The sequence below is a fragment of the Anabrus simplex genome, chromosome 11 (assembly GCF_040414725.1).
Source record: "Anabrus simplex isolate iqAnaSimp1 chromosome 11, ASM4041472v1, whole genome shotgun sequence".
NCBI lineage: Eukaryota > Metazoa > Arthropoda > Insecta > Orthoptera > Tettigoniidae > Anabrus > Anabrus simplex.
In genome coordinates, this window is record NC_090275.1 from 88,375,065 (window position 1) to 88,395,058 (window position 19,994).

Below are 19,994 nucleotides of genomic sequence, written 5' to 3' on the forward strand. Positions count from 1 at the left end.
GGAATTGAATCAAAGCTTTTGGCACACAATCCAGCGATCATAAATTTTATACCACCACTTGTCAGCCAGCATTCCACCAATGGGACTTGAACCAGCTAACCAGAGTGATGCTTTTACGATCAAGGCCACCAGATGGGCTAGACGATGATCACTCCTCCTTGCTATAAACTAATCACTACTATAGACTATTTTTGGTGTGCCATTACTTTCTTGTACAGTGAAGTTCTTTCCAGTATAAACAGAAGCTACAGAAGCATACTAGAAAGTGGTCATCTCTCATCTTCATGCTAATAAAATCTTCCCAGCAGTGCAGTGCAGGGAATTTTAGCTCGAAATTTTGCCATAAACACGTTTGTTTACCAAATATAATCTTTCAATTTTCACTACACCTCTAACACATTCTCTGTTTTGCCTAGACCCTTTTTAAAAATGTTATTTCTCTTGTGTTAATAGGATTTCCAGTCATTGCCATATCCAGGATCTCGTTAATTCTTCTGCCAATGTAAAAATAAGTTCATCTGAAGCACGAAGGGAAAATATATATTCTATCACATCTTCAGCAACGTTTATTGCTACGGTCGTCCAGAGCATCGACAAAAAGAAAGATATCAGGCTCTTATCTGCATGGGTCTGGTAAAATCTATTCACTGCTATCAAGGCAATCTCTTTTAAACATTTTACACAAAGTACAAAGGTAGGTCTACATGTTAAAATGTTAACGAAAAATCGAACTGGCTAGAAAGAAAGTTTCATTAACCGTTCACTGGGGAACTGTATGCCCCAAGCATATGTTTTCGTACACAGTCATCACTCGTTAGACTTAGTGCATAAGCTGAGAGTACGGATGTCAAAGAAAGGTCACGGAGGTAGGTTTGCAAACACCAAATTGCTCTGAATTAAAAACTCCCTAGGGCACTCAATTCCCCTGTGTATAGTTCCAGGGTTAATCAAGGTATAGCCCTAGTACATCGCACTGACACAGCAAGCTTTTATTTATTATACCTTTGTGGGTAGCGAAGTTAGGGCTCTTGGCCCTCTCTTACACTTGACCACTGGCAGTGATGAGATAGGAAAGACTAGGAGTGGGAAGGAAGTGGCTAAAGCCTTAAGGTACAGCCCCAGCATTTGCCTGGTGTGAAAATGGGAAACCATGGAAAACCATCTTCAAGGCCACTGACAGTGGGGTTTGAACCCACTATCTCCAGATTGCAAGCTCACAGTTGCGGGCCCCTAATCGCACGGCCAACTCACTCAGTAGGCTTGAAATCTTAACTCGTGTGTCTCGTGTTATGTTGACACAGTCTTGTGTTCTTCAAATATGATGCCCTAGCTTTGTGTCTGATATAACATCAACTATTGCAATTGCAGGAAGCTACAAGTCCTATAATCCTGGAATCAAAACCATGCAAACTGACTGTGCTGGAGATTGTTGAAACCATGGAGATATAAAACTGTTAATGTATTAATAAACAATCTGAATCGTACTGTTAATACTCTGTTCTCTTTATTTCAGGCTGACAATGACACGACTCGAAGGGTGCTGCTTTTGCTTGTCATTGAAAACTGGGGTCATCCTTATTGGGTTCCTGCAGGCAGTAAGTAGATTTATTATACCAATTTCAATGTCTTAACCTGGTAGGATGCACATTCTGTCCAGATGCAAGGACGCGTAGTGGGTTAAAATAACCCACGAGCAAAAATCCTCCATTTTAAATTATAATTATTGCAAATGTGTACATGATACATTTATGTAGTAAATCAATTATAATAGTTTTGGACTAATTATGGCAGTGTGCAACTTATGATAGAAATGGATATTGAAATAATCATATTCTCATTGTGCTTACACATACAGACATCACGCAGTTGTTTATATTACCGTATATCGTTTATATTAGACACATTTTCTGTATCAAGAGATTCGTGTATGATACTCATTGGATATAAAGGGAAGAGCAGAGGATGGCAGGCGTTCCTCTACGAGATCCAAGGACAGTATTTTCAAGCCATTTTGACCGAATGTAGGTTTGTAATTGAGTTGAGATTGTTTGCTGTATAGATGACTTGAGCATTTGGAGTATGATAATTGACAATTACTATTTCCTATAATGAAAATAAACCTACTTGTAACATGCCTGATTGCATTCTTCGACATTGTCAGTTTCCGAGTTGTCGACATTGTCAATTTCTGAGCAATCGCTAGCCTCGATGTTGCTGTTTTTCATGGGAGTAACAAGTTTATAATTTTCTGATAGTGATAAATCTTCAGTTCCGGAAATTTGCTAAATCTTTAATCTATATATATATATAAAAATACGAGTTTTGTCTGTACATTGCTCAGAATTGGTCGTGTCCACAATAACAAGGAAATGCACTTTTTAATTTTCTGTAAATTGTCTGTCTGGCATCACTAGAAAATGGGCTAAAAATAATTGAATGAAAATCGGTATGCAAAGTCGAGAAATAAGTCTCTACAATCTAGGCCATAAGTAATTGTATTCACGCTGAGAGAAATGGTAGTTTAGGGGAAGTCCTAAAATTTAATTCTTAAATATTTATTAGTGGTCCTGCTGATAAATACTGCATAACTAAAGTTATATGGTATTAAATTTCTGATCATTTGTATCATACATTTTTACCGTACTGGCTATGAAAATAGATATATTCATGAATTTGGATTTTGTTGCTAAGTACATATCAGCGACGAGTCGCGAGAAAGTGGGGAAACAGAATTTAATGAAAATCGGTATGTAAAGTCGGGGAATAAGGAACTACAGTCTACGCTATAAATACTTTTACAGGATGCCCTAATATCACAGAGTTGAAAGAAAACTAAATGTGAAGGCTATAATGTAGAAAGCTCATAAAATTGATCAACAATAACATATTGACCATTGTTTGCTGTGATGTGCTTTGTGTCTTCTGTTGCCACTCATCTCTGATAGATAGGATTACTGTTGCTTACAGAGTGTTTTTTAAATTTTACTTTACGTCCCACTGACACAGATAGGTCTTATGGCAATGATGGGATAGGAAAGGGCTAGGAGTGGGAAGGAAGTGGCCATGGCCTTAATTAAGGTACGGCCCCTGCATTTGCCTGGTGTGAAAATGGGAAACTGCGGAAATAAATCTTCAGGACTGCCGACAGTGGGGTTCAAACCCACTATCTCCAGCATACAAGCTCACAGCTGCCTTCCCCTAAGCGCACGGCCAACTCGGCCGGTCGTACAGAGTATAACAGCCTGCCTGAATATTGGCAGGAAGTGGCTGGGGAGTTATATAACTTCTTTACCATGACATTCCTCTGGTTCATAAATTTTCTGATACTACTGGTACGTAACACATTGGATCATCATAGCATTCGAGCTATTCAGTCCCTACTCTGTGGCAGTGGTTGGAATGGGCAGTGTGCACACTTACATAAATAATGGCAGAGGAGTGTTCACAGCTGTCTGTGGCATGGTCATTCCACCACTGAGGATTTGGATTGTTAGATCAGCTCCGTAGTACTGTTTGTTAAAAGTGAGAAAATGTGCGGTTTTTCATTTGATCGAGTATTTTATATGATAACATTGCCTTTAAATCGCTACATTTCTACTGACTTTTTTGTAACGATCTATGTTTACTTCGGTTAGAAAACCACAGACACTCTTTCTCAGAATTCCGTAGCGAAGCACGGGTACATCAGCTAGTTTTTTTTGTAAACTTACCGATAAAACGCACGCATAATATAAAGTACACTTCTCTAATAATAAGTCCTGCACTCCTCGTCCATAAAAACAAGGTAGTTATTTTAAAAATAAACAAGAATGTCATTCTGGATAGTATGGGCGCACACACAGGTGAAATTTACCCAATCCATCTCTCTCTCGCACCATGAGCGGAAGTAACAAAGCCGTGCAGCTGATCAAATTTCATTATGTTTGGAAGGGTTCACTCGAAAGTTGCAGAGAGATGCGGCCTGAAGAGCACATTAGAAATAACTGAAATTTCAATTTTGCTTGGGTAATTTTGACCCATACAATTCCCAGCAGGCTTGGGAATTTTAACCATCCTAGGTTAATTTTGCTGTGCATTAGGCTATTGAAACAAGAGAGCTGGCATACTTACCCTATTCATTGTGACTGCCTTCAATCTCAGAGCTATTCTCCCTTGCATCATTCTGGGCACTACCATCCTATACTGCATCGTCCTGACTTCCTGTCAAACGCATTTGCGTTGCCAGTCGTCAAGAAACTCTTCAGTGTCTGTTGACACCATAACCCATGCCTACATAACCCAATCACACGAGAGTTCAGTTGACGGCCTCATTACTTTGTCTGCTGGCGTCAGCTCGTGCTCCCCTCGTGCCATTCATTCGGCGTACAATTTACGTATGTTGTTCTTGAAGGGCTTGTTGACGGAAACATCTAAGGGCTGTAGACAATGTGAAGAGTCCACCAGGAATTAAGAGAACAGTTTTCATTTCCTGAAGGCTTCTCCCCCCCAAGTGTCTGCGGAAACTGTGCTGGGTGTCGAAGCTGTGCCCCTGGCTGTGCTCGCCACACCGTACGGACCCAGTCCTGGACAAGAGCTGTATCCATCCATCCTTTCTCTTGAATTCGTATATGAATGCCTTTGGGGAAACTTCACTTTAGGCACTGATTTTCTTTTAAAAATAACACGTGGTGGCAATTTTCTTCAGTGTACCAGATGGGTAGTATTGAGCATATTAAGACAGAAGAGTGAGAGGGCTGGCTGATGTGACAGACTGGCTAGGAATGCAGCCTTAGGGCAGGGGTTTGAGAGTTGAGCTAGCCTCAGCTGTTCTACAGGCAGAAAGAAATGCATCTTCTTGTATTGTCACGTACAAAGTACCGTAACAGCAATTGGTAGTCCCAATATTTAATGTAGGCACATCACGCAATACCCAAACTTAATTTAATGTATGTGCCATATGTCTTTATGCTGTCAGAAATTAATGTGAGTTATGTGTGGGGATTTTTTTCCCCTGCAATTTCAAATGTGCTTTGGAAGCAGTCCCTTGGTTAGTACTACAGTTTCTGGGAAGGTGAGGCATTGTGGGTCAGATCCACGGATTGTTTTAAATTCACATTCATCCATTTGTTCATGTTTTGAATTCTGGTCAGTGGATGAATTTTGGACTTTAAAATTGTGATTGCATTTTGTCTCGTTTTGTACCATTAGGAGCCGATGGCCTAAATGTTAGGCCCGTTTAAACAAGCATCATCATGTTTACTATTTTGGCATAAAGTTGTGAAGATCAGTGAAATGGTTGATTCCAATTCAGATAGTGACGAGGAACAAGTGAAGGTCCTCACCATTTAATAAATGTTCGGCCAAAAACAGTCTGTACTGGTATGTAACAAACATATGAATACAATGAGAGATTTAGGTTAGATTACACAACTTTTGAGTATTTGCTTGATAGGATTGGTAGTAGAATGTTCCACTGCAAGGAATAAAGCATAACCTCAAAACAGCAGCTTCACGTTGCACTCCGCGGGTTGGTAGTGTTGCTGTGTATCATTGTTTCCCTAGCGCAGTTCTGCTCGGAGAGACAAATTATCCTTTAAAATCTTGGCCTGTATCACCAGTAAAGCAAGGTGGTGGTGATTGTTTTACGAGGAAATACAGCTAGGCAACCATCCTCTATTTAACACTAATCAGGTAGGAAAAAAAACGAAAGGGTGAGACACTTCAAAAAATGATGGTATCGGCCAAAGAAAGAGAAGGGTCGTGAAGGGCGTGAAAATAAGACTCGCCTCGCAAACTAATACCATCGGAATTGGAAAAGAATAAGAGTTGAACAAGTGAATTTGGATAGGATAGATGCCAGGACTCAGCTGAGGGCTCTGTGGTTGCCAACCCTCACTTCCAAGTTGACCACCCCTGGTACCCCTTTTAGTTGCCTTGTTCGACAGGCAGGTAATACCGTGGGTGTTATTCTACCACACCCACCCAGAAGAGTAGTAAACAAAGATTCTGCTAGTCCATCTCAGATTTTTAAGAGCACATAAAATTTAAAAAAGTAAAAAGAACAAGGAGGGTTAAAATGTGCAAAAGGCTGCGAAAAGTTGATGTTTTAACTCAAAACCCTTTCCGTAAAGAAACTTTTCTTATAATTGTTTTTATCCATTCCCATATGTATCTGTCACTACAACGAAAATAACAGGTGAGCCTATTGTATGTATGGTTAATAGCCAGTTGTGATCAAGCACTGGCCTACTGCTAGGAACAAACAAACAAACAAAGAACATACACAACACAGTTTCTAACCTCCATTTGTATCAGCTGACTAATCTTATATTATGAGTAAAGATATTTTATTAATTAGTCACATGTAAATATTTATGAAACAGAATTTGGTTAACTGATGATTATTTGTATGAGCTCTAATATTCATATTTATATGAAATAGGGCCCTGGAGTAAAATAATTATTTTTCAATAATTACAACTTTTGTTTCATTTTCCACTTTGCATTTTCTCTTAATTTTGTTTTGAAGACTTGTCAAAACTTTTATAGTGTATTGTGGCTTGATCTCAACAGCGGGCAATAAAGGCCACGACTCACACACCGAAAGAGTTAAAAGCAGCTATGTTAAGCTATGCTAGGCAGCCATTTAAAGATGGCAGATTAATTAAATAATTATTGGCCGCTGTCATGGAAAACTAAGAGAGAAATGGAAAGAAGAGGAGATTCTATATATGTGAAATTGGAGGCAGAACAATTCATGCTAAATTCCATAATTTAATTCAAACATTGAATGGAAATGAATTAAAAATCACCTTCGTCGAAATCAGTAACAGCTTCATGAACTTCTCTATTAGTGAGGATGATATTTAAAAAAATGAATATGAAGTTCCCAAATTATAGAATGTAGAGTAAAAATGTATGTAAAAGCAATGAAATAATTATACGTACAATCCAATTCCAAAGTTTAATTTATTTGTTGCCAACAGTTGTCTTTCATGGTTATATTTCTTTAATAATTTGACAGACGAGTATATTTTTATCTCTCTTCAGTCTTTTATCATTTGGTCTGTCTTCCACGATAATTAACAAGCTTAGAAACAAAAAAGCAATATAACAGATGCTGTATTGAGGTAATTCACGAAAGCTGCATACATAAACTGTTCGCTAGACGCCGGGCAAAAGTGATTGTGTGCATGCGCAAAGCCAGTTACAGCTGTGAAAATCTCCTTGGCGATCTGTAAAATTTAGCTTGGCATTGCTTAGGTTAGCATAGCTTAGCATAGCAGTGTGTGTGCCATTCCATGTAACTTCATTGGAGCATTTTTTTTTTCCATTGGGTTGCGTAGCGTAGCTTTTCTGTGTAGTGGTCTTAACCTCTTCAGTGACACGCCCGAGAAATTGTAGTATACAATCTCTGGCCAGCTGACGAGGTAAACATAAATGGCGAGCGCGAAATTCTTCGGATTCTTCAGATGACCTTAGTAATCTTAGTGAAAGTGAAGAAGATATTACGTCAGAAGCTAAGGTGATGGTAGATGTTGAATATACATTTGTGTGGAAAAAGTGTAAACCTGGGGATAGTGGGCGACTTAATGTATTTACATTTATGGGAAATCCCGGTGTGAGGCTTGGATTATTACCAGAGGTGAGTGCGATTGACTGTTTTGAACTGGTTCTAATGGATGAAGTTGTAAATTTGTCATCATAATCATCCTAAACCATCTCCAGTTTCCCGGGTGTGGTATATGAGCCTCCTCCATCTCATCCTGTCCTTGTACCATTCTTCCTCCACCAACTTGTCCCAATCATGACCTCTCAGCATTACATCGCTCTTAACTAAATCTATCCATTTCCTTCGTGGCCTTCCCACGGGTCGTCTTCCTTCTACCTTTCTGTCAAATTCCTTCCTTGCAGTTCTGTTTACTGGCATCCTCTTCATGTGACCAAACCACTTCAGTCTTGATATCTGAATCTTATTTAGGAGAGAATTGTCTATTCCTACTTCTTCTCTAATTTTCTCATTCCTAATCTTGTCTTTCCTGGTTTTCTGGGTCATAGTGCGTAGGAATTTCATTTCAGCTGCCTGAAGTTTCGAATTATCTCTGTTTGTATGGCTCAAAATTACCCAGGCAAAATTGAAATTTCACTTATTTCTAATGTGCTCTTCAGGCCACCTCTCTGCAACTTTCGAGTGAACCCTTCCAAACATAATGAAATTTGATCAGCTGCACGGCTTTGTTAGTTCCGCTCATGGTGCGAGAGAGAGAGAGAGAGAGAGAGAGAGAGAGAGAGAGAGAGAGAGATGGACTGGGTAAATTTCACCTGTGTGTACGCCCATACTATCCAGAATGACATTCTTGTTTATTTTCAAAAGAACTACCTTGTTCGAATTCTCATTTTGTAAACAAATGAATTAAGGAAATGACTACATAATAAAACAATAGGATTTGTATAATAGCAAATATTAGTGTAATAATTCAAATAACAATAACAAATGAAAATTAAATATATAATCATAAAATATGTAATACTATTGATGCTCTAAATTTACATTTGTATATTCCTTTTATATAAATTAGTTATGATGCGAGACAATGAAATTGTTCTAAATGCCTCTATATTTTGACAGTCATTGCTGTTGCTGTTGATAATTTATATACCAAGCTCGATAGCTGCAGTTGCTTAAGTGCGACCAATATCCAGTATTCGGGAGATAGTAGGTTCGAATCCCACTGTCGGCAGCCCTGAAAATAGTTTTCTGTGGTTTCCAATTTTCACACCAGGCAAATGCTGGGGCTGTACCTTAAGGCTACGGCCGCTTCCTTCCCACTCCTAGCCCTTTCCTGTCCCATCGTCTCCTTAAGACGTATCTGTCGGTGCGACGTAAAGCAACTAGCAGTGAAAGATAATTTATATTCTCTGCTGCTTTCTAATTTTGGCAGTATTAAATAAAATTGAAGCCATAATCAAAATACTTCAAATATTCAAAAATAATGATATGCACTCCAAATTGCAGAGCATTTTACAGAATGTATTGTTGTAGCTAATTTCCTGTTGCCCTCATGCCCTGAAAATAAAACAAATGTAATAAATTTAATATAGAATCTGCCTTTACACCCAATCAATCAATACTGATCTGCATTTAGGGCAGTCGCCCAGGTGGCAGATTCCCATCTGTTGCTTTCCTAGCCTTTTTTCAAAATGATTTCAAAGAAATTGGAAATTTATTGAACATCTCCCTTGGTAAGTTATTCCAATCCCTAACTCCCCATCCTATAAATGAATATTTGCCCCAGTTTGTCCTCTTGAATTCCAACTTTATCTTCATATTGTGATCTTTCCTACTTTTATAAACGCCATTCAAACCTATTCGTCTACTAATGTCATTCCACGCCATCTCTCCGCTGACAGCTCAGAACATACCACTTAGTCGAGCAACTCTTCTTCTTTCTCTCAATTCTTCCCAACCCAAACATTGCAACATTTTTGTAACGCTACTCTTTTGTCGGAAATCACCCAGAACAAATCGAGCTGCTTTTCTTTGGATTTTTTCCAGTTCTTGAATCAGGTAATCCTGGTGAGGGTCCCATACACTGGTACCATACTCTAGTTGGGGTCTTACCAGAGACTTATATGCACTCTCCTTTACATCCTTACTACAACCCTAAACACCCTCATAACCATGTGCAGAGATCGGTACCCTTTATTTACAATCCCATTTATGTGATTACCCCAGTGAAGATCTTTCCTTATATTAACACCTAGATACTTACAATGATCCCCAAAAGGAACTTTCACCCCATCAACGCAGTAATTAAAACTGAGAGGACTTTTACTATTTGTGAAACTCACAACCTGACTTTTAGCCCTGTTTATCAACATACCATTGCCTGCTGTCCATCTCACAATATTTTCGAGGTCACGTTGCAGTTGCTCACAATCTTGTAACTTATTTATCACTCTATAGAGAATAACATCATCCGCAAAAAGCCTTACCTCCAATTCCACTCCTTTACTCATATAATTTATATATATAAGAAAACATAAAGGTCCGATAACACTGCCCTGAGGAACTCCCCTCTCAACTATTACACGGTCAGACAAAGCTTCACCTACTCTAACTCTGAGATCTATTTTCTAGAAATATAGCAACCCATTCAGTCACTCTTGTCTAGTCCAATTGCACTCATTTTTGCCAGTAGTCTCCCATGATCCACCCTATCTAATGCTTTAGACATGTCAATCGCGATACAGTCCATTTGACCTCCAGAATCAAAGATATCTGCTATATCTTGCTGGAATCCTACAAGTTTAGCTTCAGTGGAATAACCTTTCCTAAAACCGAATTGCCTTCTATTGAACCAGTTATTAATTTCACAAACATGTTCAATATAATCAGAAAGAATGCCTTCCCAAAGCTTACATACAATGCATGGCAAACTTACTGGCCTGTAATTTTCAGCTTTATGTCTATCACCCTTTCCTTTATACACAGGGGCTACTATAGCAACTCTCCATTCATCTGGTATAGCTCCTTCGACCAAACAATAATCAAATAAGTACTTCAGATATGGTACTATATTCCAACCCATTGTCTTTAGTATATCCCCAGAAATCTGATCAATTCCAGCCGCTTTTCTAGTTTTCAACTTTTGTATCTTATTGTAAATGTCATTGTTATCATATGTAAATTTTATTACTTCTTTGGCCTTAGTCTCTTCCTCTATCTCGACATTATCCTTGTAACCAACAATCTTTACATACTGCTGACTGCATACTTCTGCCTTTTGAAGATCCTCACATACACACTCCCCTTGTTCATTAATTATTCCTGAAATGTCCTCCTTGGAACCTGCTTCTGCCTTAAAATACCTATACATACCCTTCCATTTTTCACTAAAATTTGTATGACTGCCAATTATGCTTGCCATCATGTTATCCTTAGCTGCCTTCTTTGCTAGAGTCAATTTTCTAGTAAGTTCCTTCAATTTCTCCTTACTTCCACAGCCATTTCTAACTATTTCTTTCCAGTCTGCACCTCCTTAGTCTCTTTATTTCTCTATTATAATAAGGTGGGTCTTTACCATTCCTTACCACCCTTAAAGGTACAAACCTGTTTTTGCATTCCTCAACAATTTCTTTAAAGCCATCCCAGAGTCTGTTTACATTTTTATTTACTGTTTTCCACCGATCATAGTTACTTTTTAGAAACTGCCTCATACCTGCTTTATCAGCCATATGGTACTGCCTAACAGTCCTACTTTTAAGACCTTCCTTTCTATCGCATTTATTTTTAACTACTACAAAAACAGCTTCATGATCACTAATACCATCTATTAATTCAGTTTCCCTATAGAGCTCATCTGGTTTTATCAGCACGACATCCAGGATATTTTTCCCTCTGGTTGGTTCCATCACTTTCTGAATCAGCTGTCCTTCCCATATTAACTTATTTGCCATTTGTTGGTTATGCTTCCTGTCGTTCGCATTTCCTTCCCAATTTACATCTGGCAAATTCAGATCTCCCGCTACAATCGCATTTCTTTCCATGTCGTTTCCCACATAGCTGACTATCCTATCAAATAATTCCGAATCCGCATCAGTGCTACCCTTTCCCGATCTGTACACTCCAAATATATCAAGTTGCCTATTATCTTTAGAAATGAGTCTTACACCTAGAATTTCATGTGTCTCATCTTTGACTTTTTCGTAGCTTACAAATTCTTCTTTCACCAGAATGAAAACTCCCCCTCCCACCTTTCCTATCCTATCTCTACGATACACACTCCAGTGCTGTGAGAAAATTTCTGCATCCATTATATCATTTCTCAGCCATGATTCAACTCCTATTACAATATCTGGTAAATATATATCTATTAAATTACTTAATTCTATTCCTTTCTTTACAATACTTCTACAGTTCAACACTAACAATTTTATGTCATCCCTACTTGATTTCCAGTTCCCTGTTCCCTTATCACCGCTCCCTAGGCCATCCTGTTTCCCTGAATGTACCTCCCTATTACCCTTCCAAACAAATTTCCTAACTTATATGTACCACGGCGGTTTAAATGAAGGCCATCCGAGCGCAGATCCCTATCTCCTACCCACCCATTAGGATCTAGAAATTTCACTCCCAGTTTCCCACATACCCACTCCATAGTCTCATTTAAATCCCCAATCACCCTCCAGTCAGTATCCCTCCTACACAGTATTCCACTAATAACAATCTCCGCTTTCTTAAACTTCACACAAATAGTAAGTTAAGTTTTATTGTGATACAGTGTGTCAGATACTTCTCCAAGTTTGCCATTATGATATTTTGGTGTTGGTCCGATAAAAATTCTCTTGTACGCTGTCGAGGAACGTTTAACATTGCACGAAGTCGCCGGTGCATATTTTAGAAGATAAAACGAGCTTGGTGAAAGGGTCCTTTACAGGGTCCCCCACGAGGTGCTACAAAGACTAGCTTAAGAGGCAGCCGGAGCTGGAACGGCCGGCCACCAGCTCAGTAGTTGTTGTAACATGGGTCAAAAGTTTGTAAGAGTTTTTATAAGGAAACGGAACACGGTAAAATTATTTTGTTTTTATAGTGCACGGTAGTCTGTGATGCACTTTTCATTAGTGCAAAATCATTTCAAAAAGAAATGCAAATATAGTTATAAAATGGTAATTAAAATAACGAATCTCCATATGAAATTGAGCTCTGAACCGTGGTTTTCCTAAACTTGTTTTAAGTCAAGATGGTGTTCAAATTGGAAGCAAACTATACCGTAGCGAAGTTTATATTTGTCTCTAAGGGGCTACTTTAACATACTTCAAAATTAGGGTTTCTTTATATATTTAATCGTGATTTTAATAAAGCTCTGCTTATTGACTTCCGAGTGTCGGCCGAATTCTAGTGCTGGTAGTTCAGCCAGTTTCCGTCAGATGCCGCAGCGCCTTGTCCTTGAAGAGGGATGATGACAGATTAGCTCTTACCCACGCAGGGATGTGGTGAGCGAGATCTTCAGCTGCTATCAGTCGCTTCCTCACCCTTGCTTCATAACAAGCGGCAGTGGACACACTGACAATACTTTGTTACTCGCTAGTTGTGGTATGACCTTTCAATAGCATGTTATATTTTGTCATGTTTTATTATGCCGTATCTTTTTACCGAGTGCAATGGAATGGCAAAATGCTTGATTTGTAATAAGACATTAAACTTTATTAAAAATGTTAACACTGGGCGAGCTGGCCGTGCGGTTAGAGGCGCGCGGCTGTGAACTTGCATCCCGGAGATAGTGGGTTCGAATCCCACTGTCGTCAGCCCTGAAGATGGTTTTACGTGGTTTCCCATTTTCACACCAGGCAAATGCTGGGGCTGTACCTTAATTAAGGCCGCGGCCGCTTCCTTCCAACTCATAGGCCTTTCCTATCCCATCGTCGCCATAAGACATCTGTGTCGGTGTGACGTAAAACCACTAGCAAACAAAAATAACATTCATCGACATTATTCTTTAAAACACGCCGAAGAATATGACAAATGTTAGTGAAGAACACCATGAAATTGCGAATGAACTTAGAACATCTGCCTTATCTGAGGTAGGTGTTATCCGACTTTATTGAATTGTCTGTTATATTAGTGACGCAATGATGTTTACTATTCAAACTAAGACAACTTATTTTTATTGGTAATTGTAGGTCGGAGGTGAATCGTCAGTTCGAATAAGCTACAACATATCTCACTAAAAGAATGGCTAAATGGCGTAACGTTACAGAAAGAGATGTAGTAATGGTTGAGAATCCGCATACTGAATAGTAGTTGCTACTAATGTTTCTGTATTATCTCTGTGTGTATACATTTATAAAACTATTTTAAGGTTTAGTAGAATAAGAATAAATTGCTATAAGTATATGTTGTTCCTCTTTCAGTTGTGGCCTATTACAATATGGGCAGTGGCGGTTCTAGATACTTAAAACCCGAGCTCGATAGCTGCAGTCGCTAAAGTGCGGCCAGTATCCAGTATTCGGGAGATAACAGGTTCGAACCCCACTGTCGGCAGCCCTGAAGATGGTTTTCCGTGGTTTCCCATTTTTACACCAAGCAAATGCTGGGGCTGTACCTTAATTGAATCGATTATTTCAGAAACAAGTCAAGCGCCAAATCTGTCATTCTTGGGAAAATGAAAGAAACTGTCTAGCATCAGACAATATGTTACGGTCGGTAGGAGTTTTAATATTTTAGCTTGAAAGTATTATATCCCTTAATAATTTCTATCTAAGGAAAAATGTTGTGCTTATTAACTTTGCCGTAAAAAAAAAACGGAACAAATTTCCACTTAACTGGTTTCTGAAATAAACGAGTGTTGCAAACATATTTTTATGGGATGGTTCTTGAATTTTTGAAGGGATTTTGTCAAACCCCATATTTGTTAAAAAAACATATTTTGATAGGTTTAGCCCGCTGTCACACAGGGCATCGAACGATCAAGAGCGACCAACTGGCATCGAGTACTAACGACTAAATTCATTTACCTTGTCACACTGCTCATCGATCGAGAGGGATCGACTGCACGGAAACAGCTGATATTCCCGCCCAGTACCGTACAGGCTACAGACGTATTCATATTCACGGGAGAAAAAGAATGTGTTGTGAAAGCGATAATTCGGGTGGAAATATGATTCTAACCTATGAATATATTAGGAGAAAGGAAAGAACCAGACGATCGCAGTGGACAAGGTAAAGAGCCATGGAGAATTCCACCAAAGTGTGCCTTCGTTGTGGAATGACGAAGAAAAATTCAGGAACTAGTACCGAATGTTCATCAATAATTACGGTATAAGGAATTAGATGAAAAAATGTAGTCACTAATAAATATCAGGCAAACAAATCACAGGAAAAGTACAAGTTCTGAGGAAAGGCTGACACTATCGTTAAATTCAATTTTCACAACGATTTTTTTAGGTTTAAAGTCAGAAGTGATGTTCACCTCCGAAACAACTATTGTATGTCCGTGGCAAAATAAGATCAAATAAAGGATTAGTGGCAGGTACATTTCTTTGCATTCTGTAGGATTCTAATAAAGTATTGATAAAAAAGGACTGAAAACGGTTATGTAGCCTACATCAATTTGAATTCATAATTTGAAGGTGCTACAATGACCAGTGGAAATATATTTATTTAGGCCTACACGTTTCTGGACATTGGTGACTCATACAGATTTAGGATTGCTCACAATACATCAGTGGATTTGTTCCTATTATATGTGATGCCATTCATAGAGCACTACAGCCAGAATTCTTGACAGGGTCAAAGTTCCAACAAAAGCCTCACAACAGTGGCTCATTGTACTTCAAATATAAGACTAATACCATTTATGCTTATTTGTTTTAATGATGCTGGATCTTGGAGCATAATTACTGTCTTTTCAAATGATATTTTGAGGTGTTTATTAGATGGAGGTTAACAGCTTTTTTTTTTCATACCACTTGGTGAGATCCCACCTACCAAAACAATAGACATATCAAGAAATGCTTCCAGTCAAAATTTACATTACCTAATGTAGAAATAATGTGTCAAGTTTCATTACAATCCTGTAAATAATTTTGAAAGAAAAAAAAAATGCACATATGCTCTGAATATTGTGAAAATGATAAAAGTATTGGAGTTCCTTACACTGTTTCTCTCCCTCATGATCCTCTGCAAATCTCTTGTTGCCTCTCCTCTTCTTTGTTAATGTGCCATGTTCAGAATAGTATCATATTGCTTTCATGACAAAGATGTTGCTGAATTTCTGTAGGCCTACTGTGTTTTGTTCAAAGAATCTAGGTCCATATCCAAACTTGTCAAGAATGACAATCCTGTCTTAATTTATATCATTGAAGACTACAGCAGCTTCAAAAGCAGCTAATTTTACCAAATGGCTGTGAAGAAAGGTTGTCTATGGACATCTCTTCCAAAGTAAATTCTCTTTGGAGTTCTGTGTATTCACATATGTGTACATTTCTTGAGGAGTTCAGGTGAGGCTAGTGCTCTACACTAGCTTAATAACTATAGGAAAAGCTTCTGGAATATTGTTCTAATAAGTTGGCAGTGTAATAGACTGATACTTGTCACAACTACATGTAAATTACACACAAGGTCTTGTTTATTACCCACATCACTAAGCATAAAGTACTGTCCCCCCAAACTTCGCACTGGCAAGCTGCTCTAATTGCTCGCTTGACAATAATAAACCAATTAATATAAATCCTGCACTTCCATCCAAGTTACTGGTAAACTCCTTGGTACAGAGTAACAACTTTTTCCGCAAAGGTCTGGTAGGACTCTCTTTCTTACCTCAATGTTGATTTTGCCTTTCTGTGTATTGTTCATATGTAACTTCTTTACTGATATGAACAATACCAAGCCTATCTATCCATCCTGAAATACTTTCCTTATGAATCAGTTCAAGGAAAATGAAAACTTTGCCTTCAATTTAACCCAAAATGAGAACCAAACACTGCAAAAAATAATAGGTGCTAATAACAAGCACCTTGCCTTCTATTTTTAGAAGTGAAGAGTGTGCCTTTCTAACAACTAAATACTATTGCCATCTACAGTAAAATGTTATTTAGGCCTGTTGCTCAGGTGGTAAATGATTTAATTTTGCTATATCTTACATTGCCTGTCAAAACTGTTTGTAAATACCAATTATATAAATTAATGTTTGACAGAGTAGGGTGTATGGGTCTTTTAAGATCTTGGATTGACTTACAGGGTAATTAATCTACTCAACCTTTTATTACAAGCATGTAACTGTCATATGGATATGCTTTTTATAAATATGTACATGTTCTGCCATCATATCCCCTTAATATCACATCCCACAAAATACAGTTTTTTTTATGTTGTAGATTAAAATCTACAAAACTTTGGTAGAAACACCTGTCAAAATAGTTACAAATGAATTTTTCATCTTTGTTTTTCATTGTTTATATGGATCTACAGCACAAGAAATAAAATAATCGGTCTACTTTGATGCCCCCTGTAGGCCTATATGTTATTAATAAATTATAAGTACGGTAACAGACATGAAAGTAGCGATTGCTGGTGCAGACAGGTACCAATGGCAGGAGAGTACTTGGAATGAGGAGATAAAGGCTACCTAAGTTACAAAGGTATAAGGTGGCAGGGAGGGATTCTGTCAGGTATAACTCTAGTAAGAATTTTGTCCTATGCAAACGACTTGGTCTATTGAAACTGTGCAATCTAATATCTTGCAACTTCAAAACGGATGCAATGAATATGACATGAAAATTAGTAGTTTCAATTCTAAAGTGATGGCAGTAGGGAAGAGTAGTAGAACTGAATGTCAGGTTGAGAATACAAAATTGGAACAGGTAGATAATTTCAAATAGGTATTTAGGATGTGTATTCTTCCAGGATGGCAGTATAGTAGGCAACATTGAATATAGATGCAGTAAACCCAATGCAATGAGCTTGCAGTTCTGTTCAACAGTATTCTGTAAGAAGACAGTTAGCTCCTGGACAAAACTACTCATGTCTTTACACTGGTCTGGTTTCAGACCACCTGTGCTGTACATACCTAATGCAATGAGTTTGCAGTTGTGATCAACAGTATAGGTACCAAAAGAAGGAAGCCAGCTCTTGGACAGAACTATCAATACGCCGGTCTGGTTTCAGACCACCTGTGCTGTACAACTGCTTACTACATACACACAGAAGGGACCTACTACATGTATTTCAAAATACTCCTTTCCTTGTAAACCATACATGTTCTACCACATAAAATATACAAATTAAGATGTTGTAATAATGCTAATAATTTAAAAAAATTGGAGTTAAGGTTCTTTCCCATCAGGTGCTAATACACATAACTCACTGAGGATTCAAATAAATATTGATAGATAAGTAGGCTATAACAAAAACTGATTTAATTTAAAAAGTAGAACATTTCTCAAGAACATAAATTTTATTTGATTCTTTCTTGATCTAACACTGTATACAACAGTTCCTGAATTTTAACTTTGAAAACCCTTCGACCTAGTACACTCATTCTTTCCATGTCATCACAAAGACACTAAAAATAACACTGATTACATTTTCTTTTCAGTTTTCAGTATCTTTTCTAAATATTCACTTAACACATCACTGTCACTTTCACATTTCTGTTTTTTATTTTTAACTGCTGGCTGAGCTGTTTGTGGAAGCAGAAGCCACTGGACTGGAAGTTGAAGTCCCTTCAGTAATTTCTGATCTGTAGGAGTAAGACCCCTCCAACACAAATTATTTCTGCTTCCTCCTCCTCTATTTCAGCTTGGTGAAAAGGCTCTCACAGATCAGGTGCCACTTCCATAGATGTGTTTGTTACAGAACTGAAAAAAATGAACAACATATTAATGCAGTTCTTCTAAATTGGAGCTATATTTTAGTCTGGACACAAGCCTTCTGCTTAAGAAATTGTTACTTTCAATAATTATTTTAGTAAGATGATTGTTAGGTTGGATTATATTATATTACTTTCAGTTATATCTGATAAATTAATGAACAGATGGGTGGAACTTATGGCCTACAGACTGAATCTTCCCCTCACTCTTTCACAACTATAACACTGGTCTGTAGTCTAGGCCTACTTTTAAAAATAAATATTACAGAATTGTACCTTTTTCCAGCAATGAAGAGTTCCAGAAAGTTGAGAGCATTGAAGTAGACCCATTTTATGTTTTCTGTACAGCAGAACCTGGGAGGAGAGGGAGGATGTTATCTCTCCAAGTTCGATATCCAGCCTTCAGAATTTGCCTTGTTTTGGCACAACTTTTTCCTGAAACAATGAATCAGAATATTGTGACATATACATGTAGTAGGCCTACTTATGGCATAGGCCTACACTTATTTGTCATTAAAGCGAACAATGGTAGGCCTATTCATTTCATTAGGTACCGGTACGAGATGGAGGTTAGGAAAGCACTGCTTATGTTTTCCAAACATTTCTTCAATTAAGTTACAAGAATGATAGTTACTAGTTCTCCTAGTATAACTTTTTTTACCAATCTATTCCGTATAATATATTTTATCAATAAATAATCTAAGATAACACTATTCATAAGATAATCGTAAAAATATAATAATTACTTACCAGTTTTTGTCCCAGTTCTCGACGCTATAGAATGCCATACAAAATTCACGGTCTCCCTATTACTATATCCAGGGAGTCTAGGATTATACACCACTTTGTTTTCATACACTAAGCAAATTAATGTTTCGATTTCATCAACAGATGACTATGTTGCGTCCGCCATCATCGAACGACTGCGACTGAAAAACGGACACGTTTGTTTTCACAAACCAGTCGATCTTCATCGCTCGTAGTTGATCGCTGACGATCGATGCTGTGTGACTGGTGCCACTGCCCTCTGTAGGTTTGTTTTCTTAGTCGGTTGATCGCAGTCGTTCGATCGAGCCTGTGTGACAGCCCCCTTAGACTGTATTGCTGATACAAAAGGATGAAATCAGCAATGCCTGCTCATCATGACAGGAGGTAATCAATCCGCATAAACAAACTCCACAGCACATTCTGTCTCTGTAGTAGGCCATTGTAAAATGCTGTCATAAAAGTATTCATATTCCATCAGGTAAGGTTTTAAGGCATTTAGTTCACGTATCTTCTTGATATTGATGGGCACCTAAAACAAACAATAACAAAGAATAATGTAGGGCTCAGACCAGGTACTACCTTCTCTGAGTAAGAAAAATAACCTTCTCCTTTTACCCTTGCATTCCGAATAATATTACGCGTGTGAGTTTGTTTGTCTACCACTCCTCGTTTCTTTTTTAGATAGAGGTTAGTCTTCTGATTTTTTGCTACAGTAGTGGCTTTACGTTGCACCGACACAGGTAGGTCTTATGGCGACGACGGGATAGGAAAGGCCTAGGAGTTGGAAGGAAGCGTCCGTGGCCTTAATTAAGTTACAGCCCCAGCAATTTCTTGATGTGAAAATGGGAAACCACGGAAAACCATCTTCAGGGTTGC

The 19,994-nt window shown here is 38.1% G+C and overlaps 1 protein-coding gene across 1 annotated transcript in view; it reads left to right on the plus strand.

Annotated features, from left to right (window-relative positions):
* LOC136883088 (uncharacterized) overlaps positions 1-19,994 on the plus strand; it is a 93,805-nt gene that overhangs the window by 31,767 nt on the left and 42,044 nt on the right. Inside the window, exon 2 of the mRNA XM_067155262.2 lies at positions 1,514-1,595. Coding sequence (XP_067011363.2) covers positions 1,521-1,595 — 75 coding nt within the window. The 5' untranslated portion in view covers positions 1,514-1,520. The remainder of the gene's footprint in view (positions 1-1,513; positions 1,596-19,994) is intronic.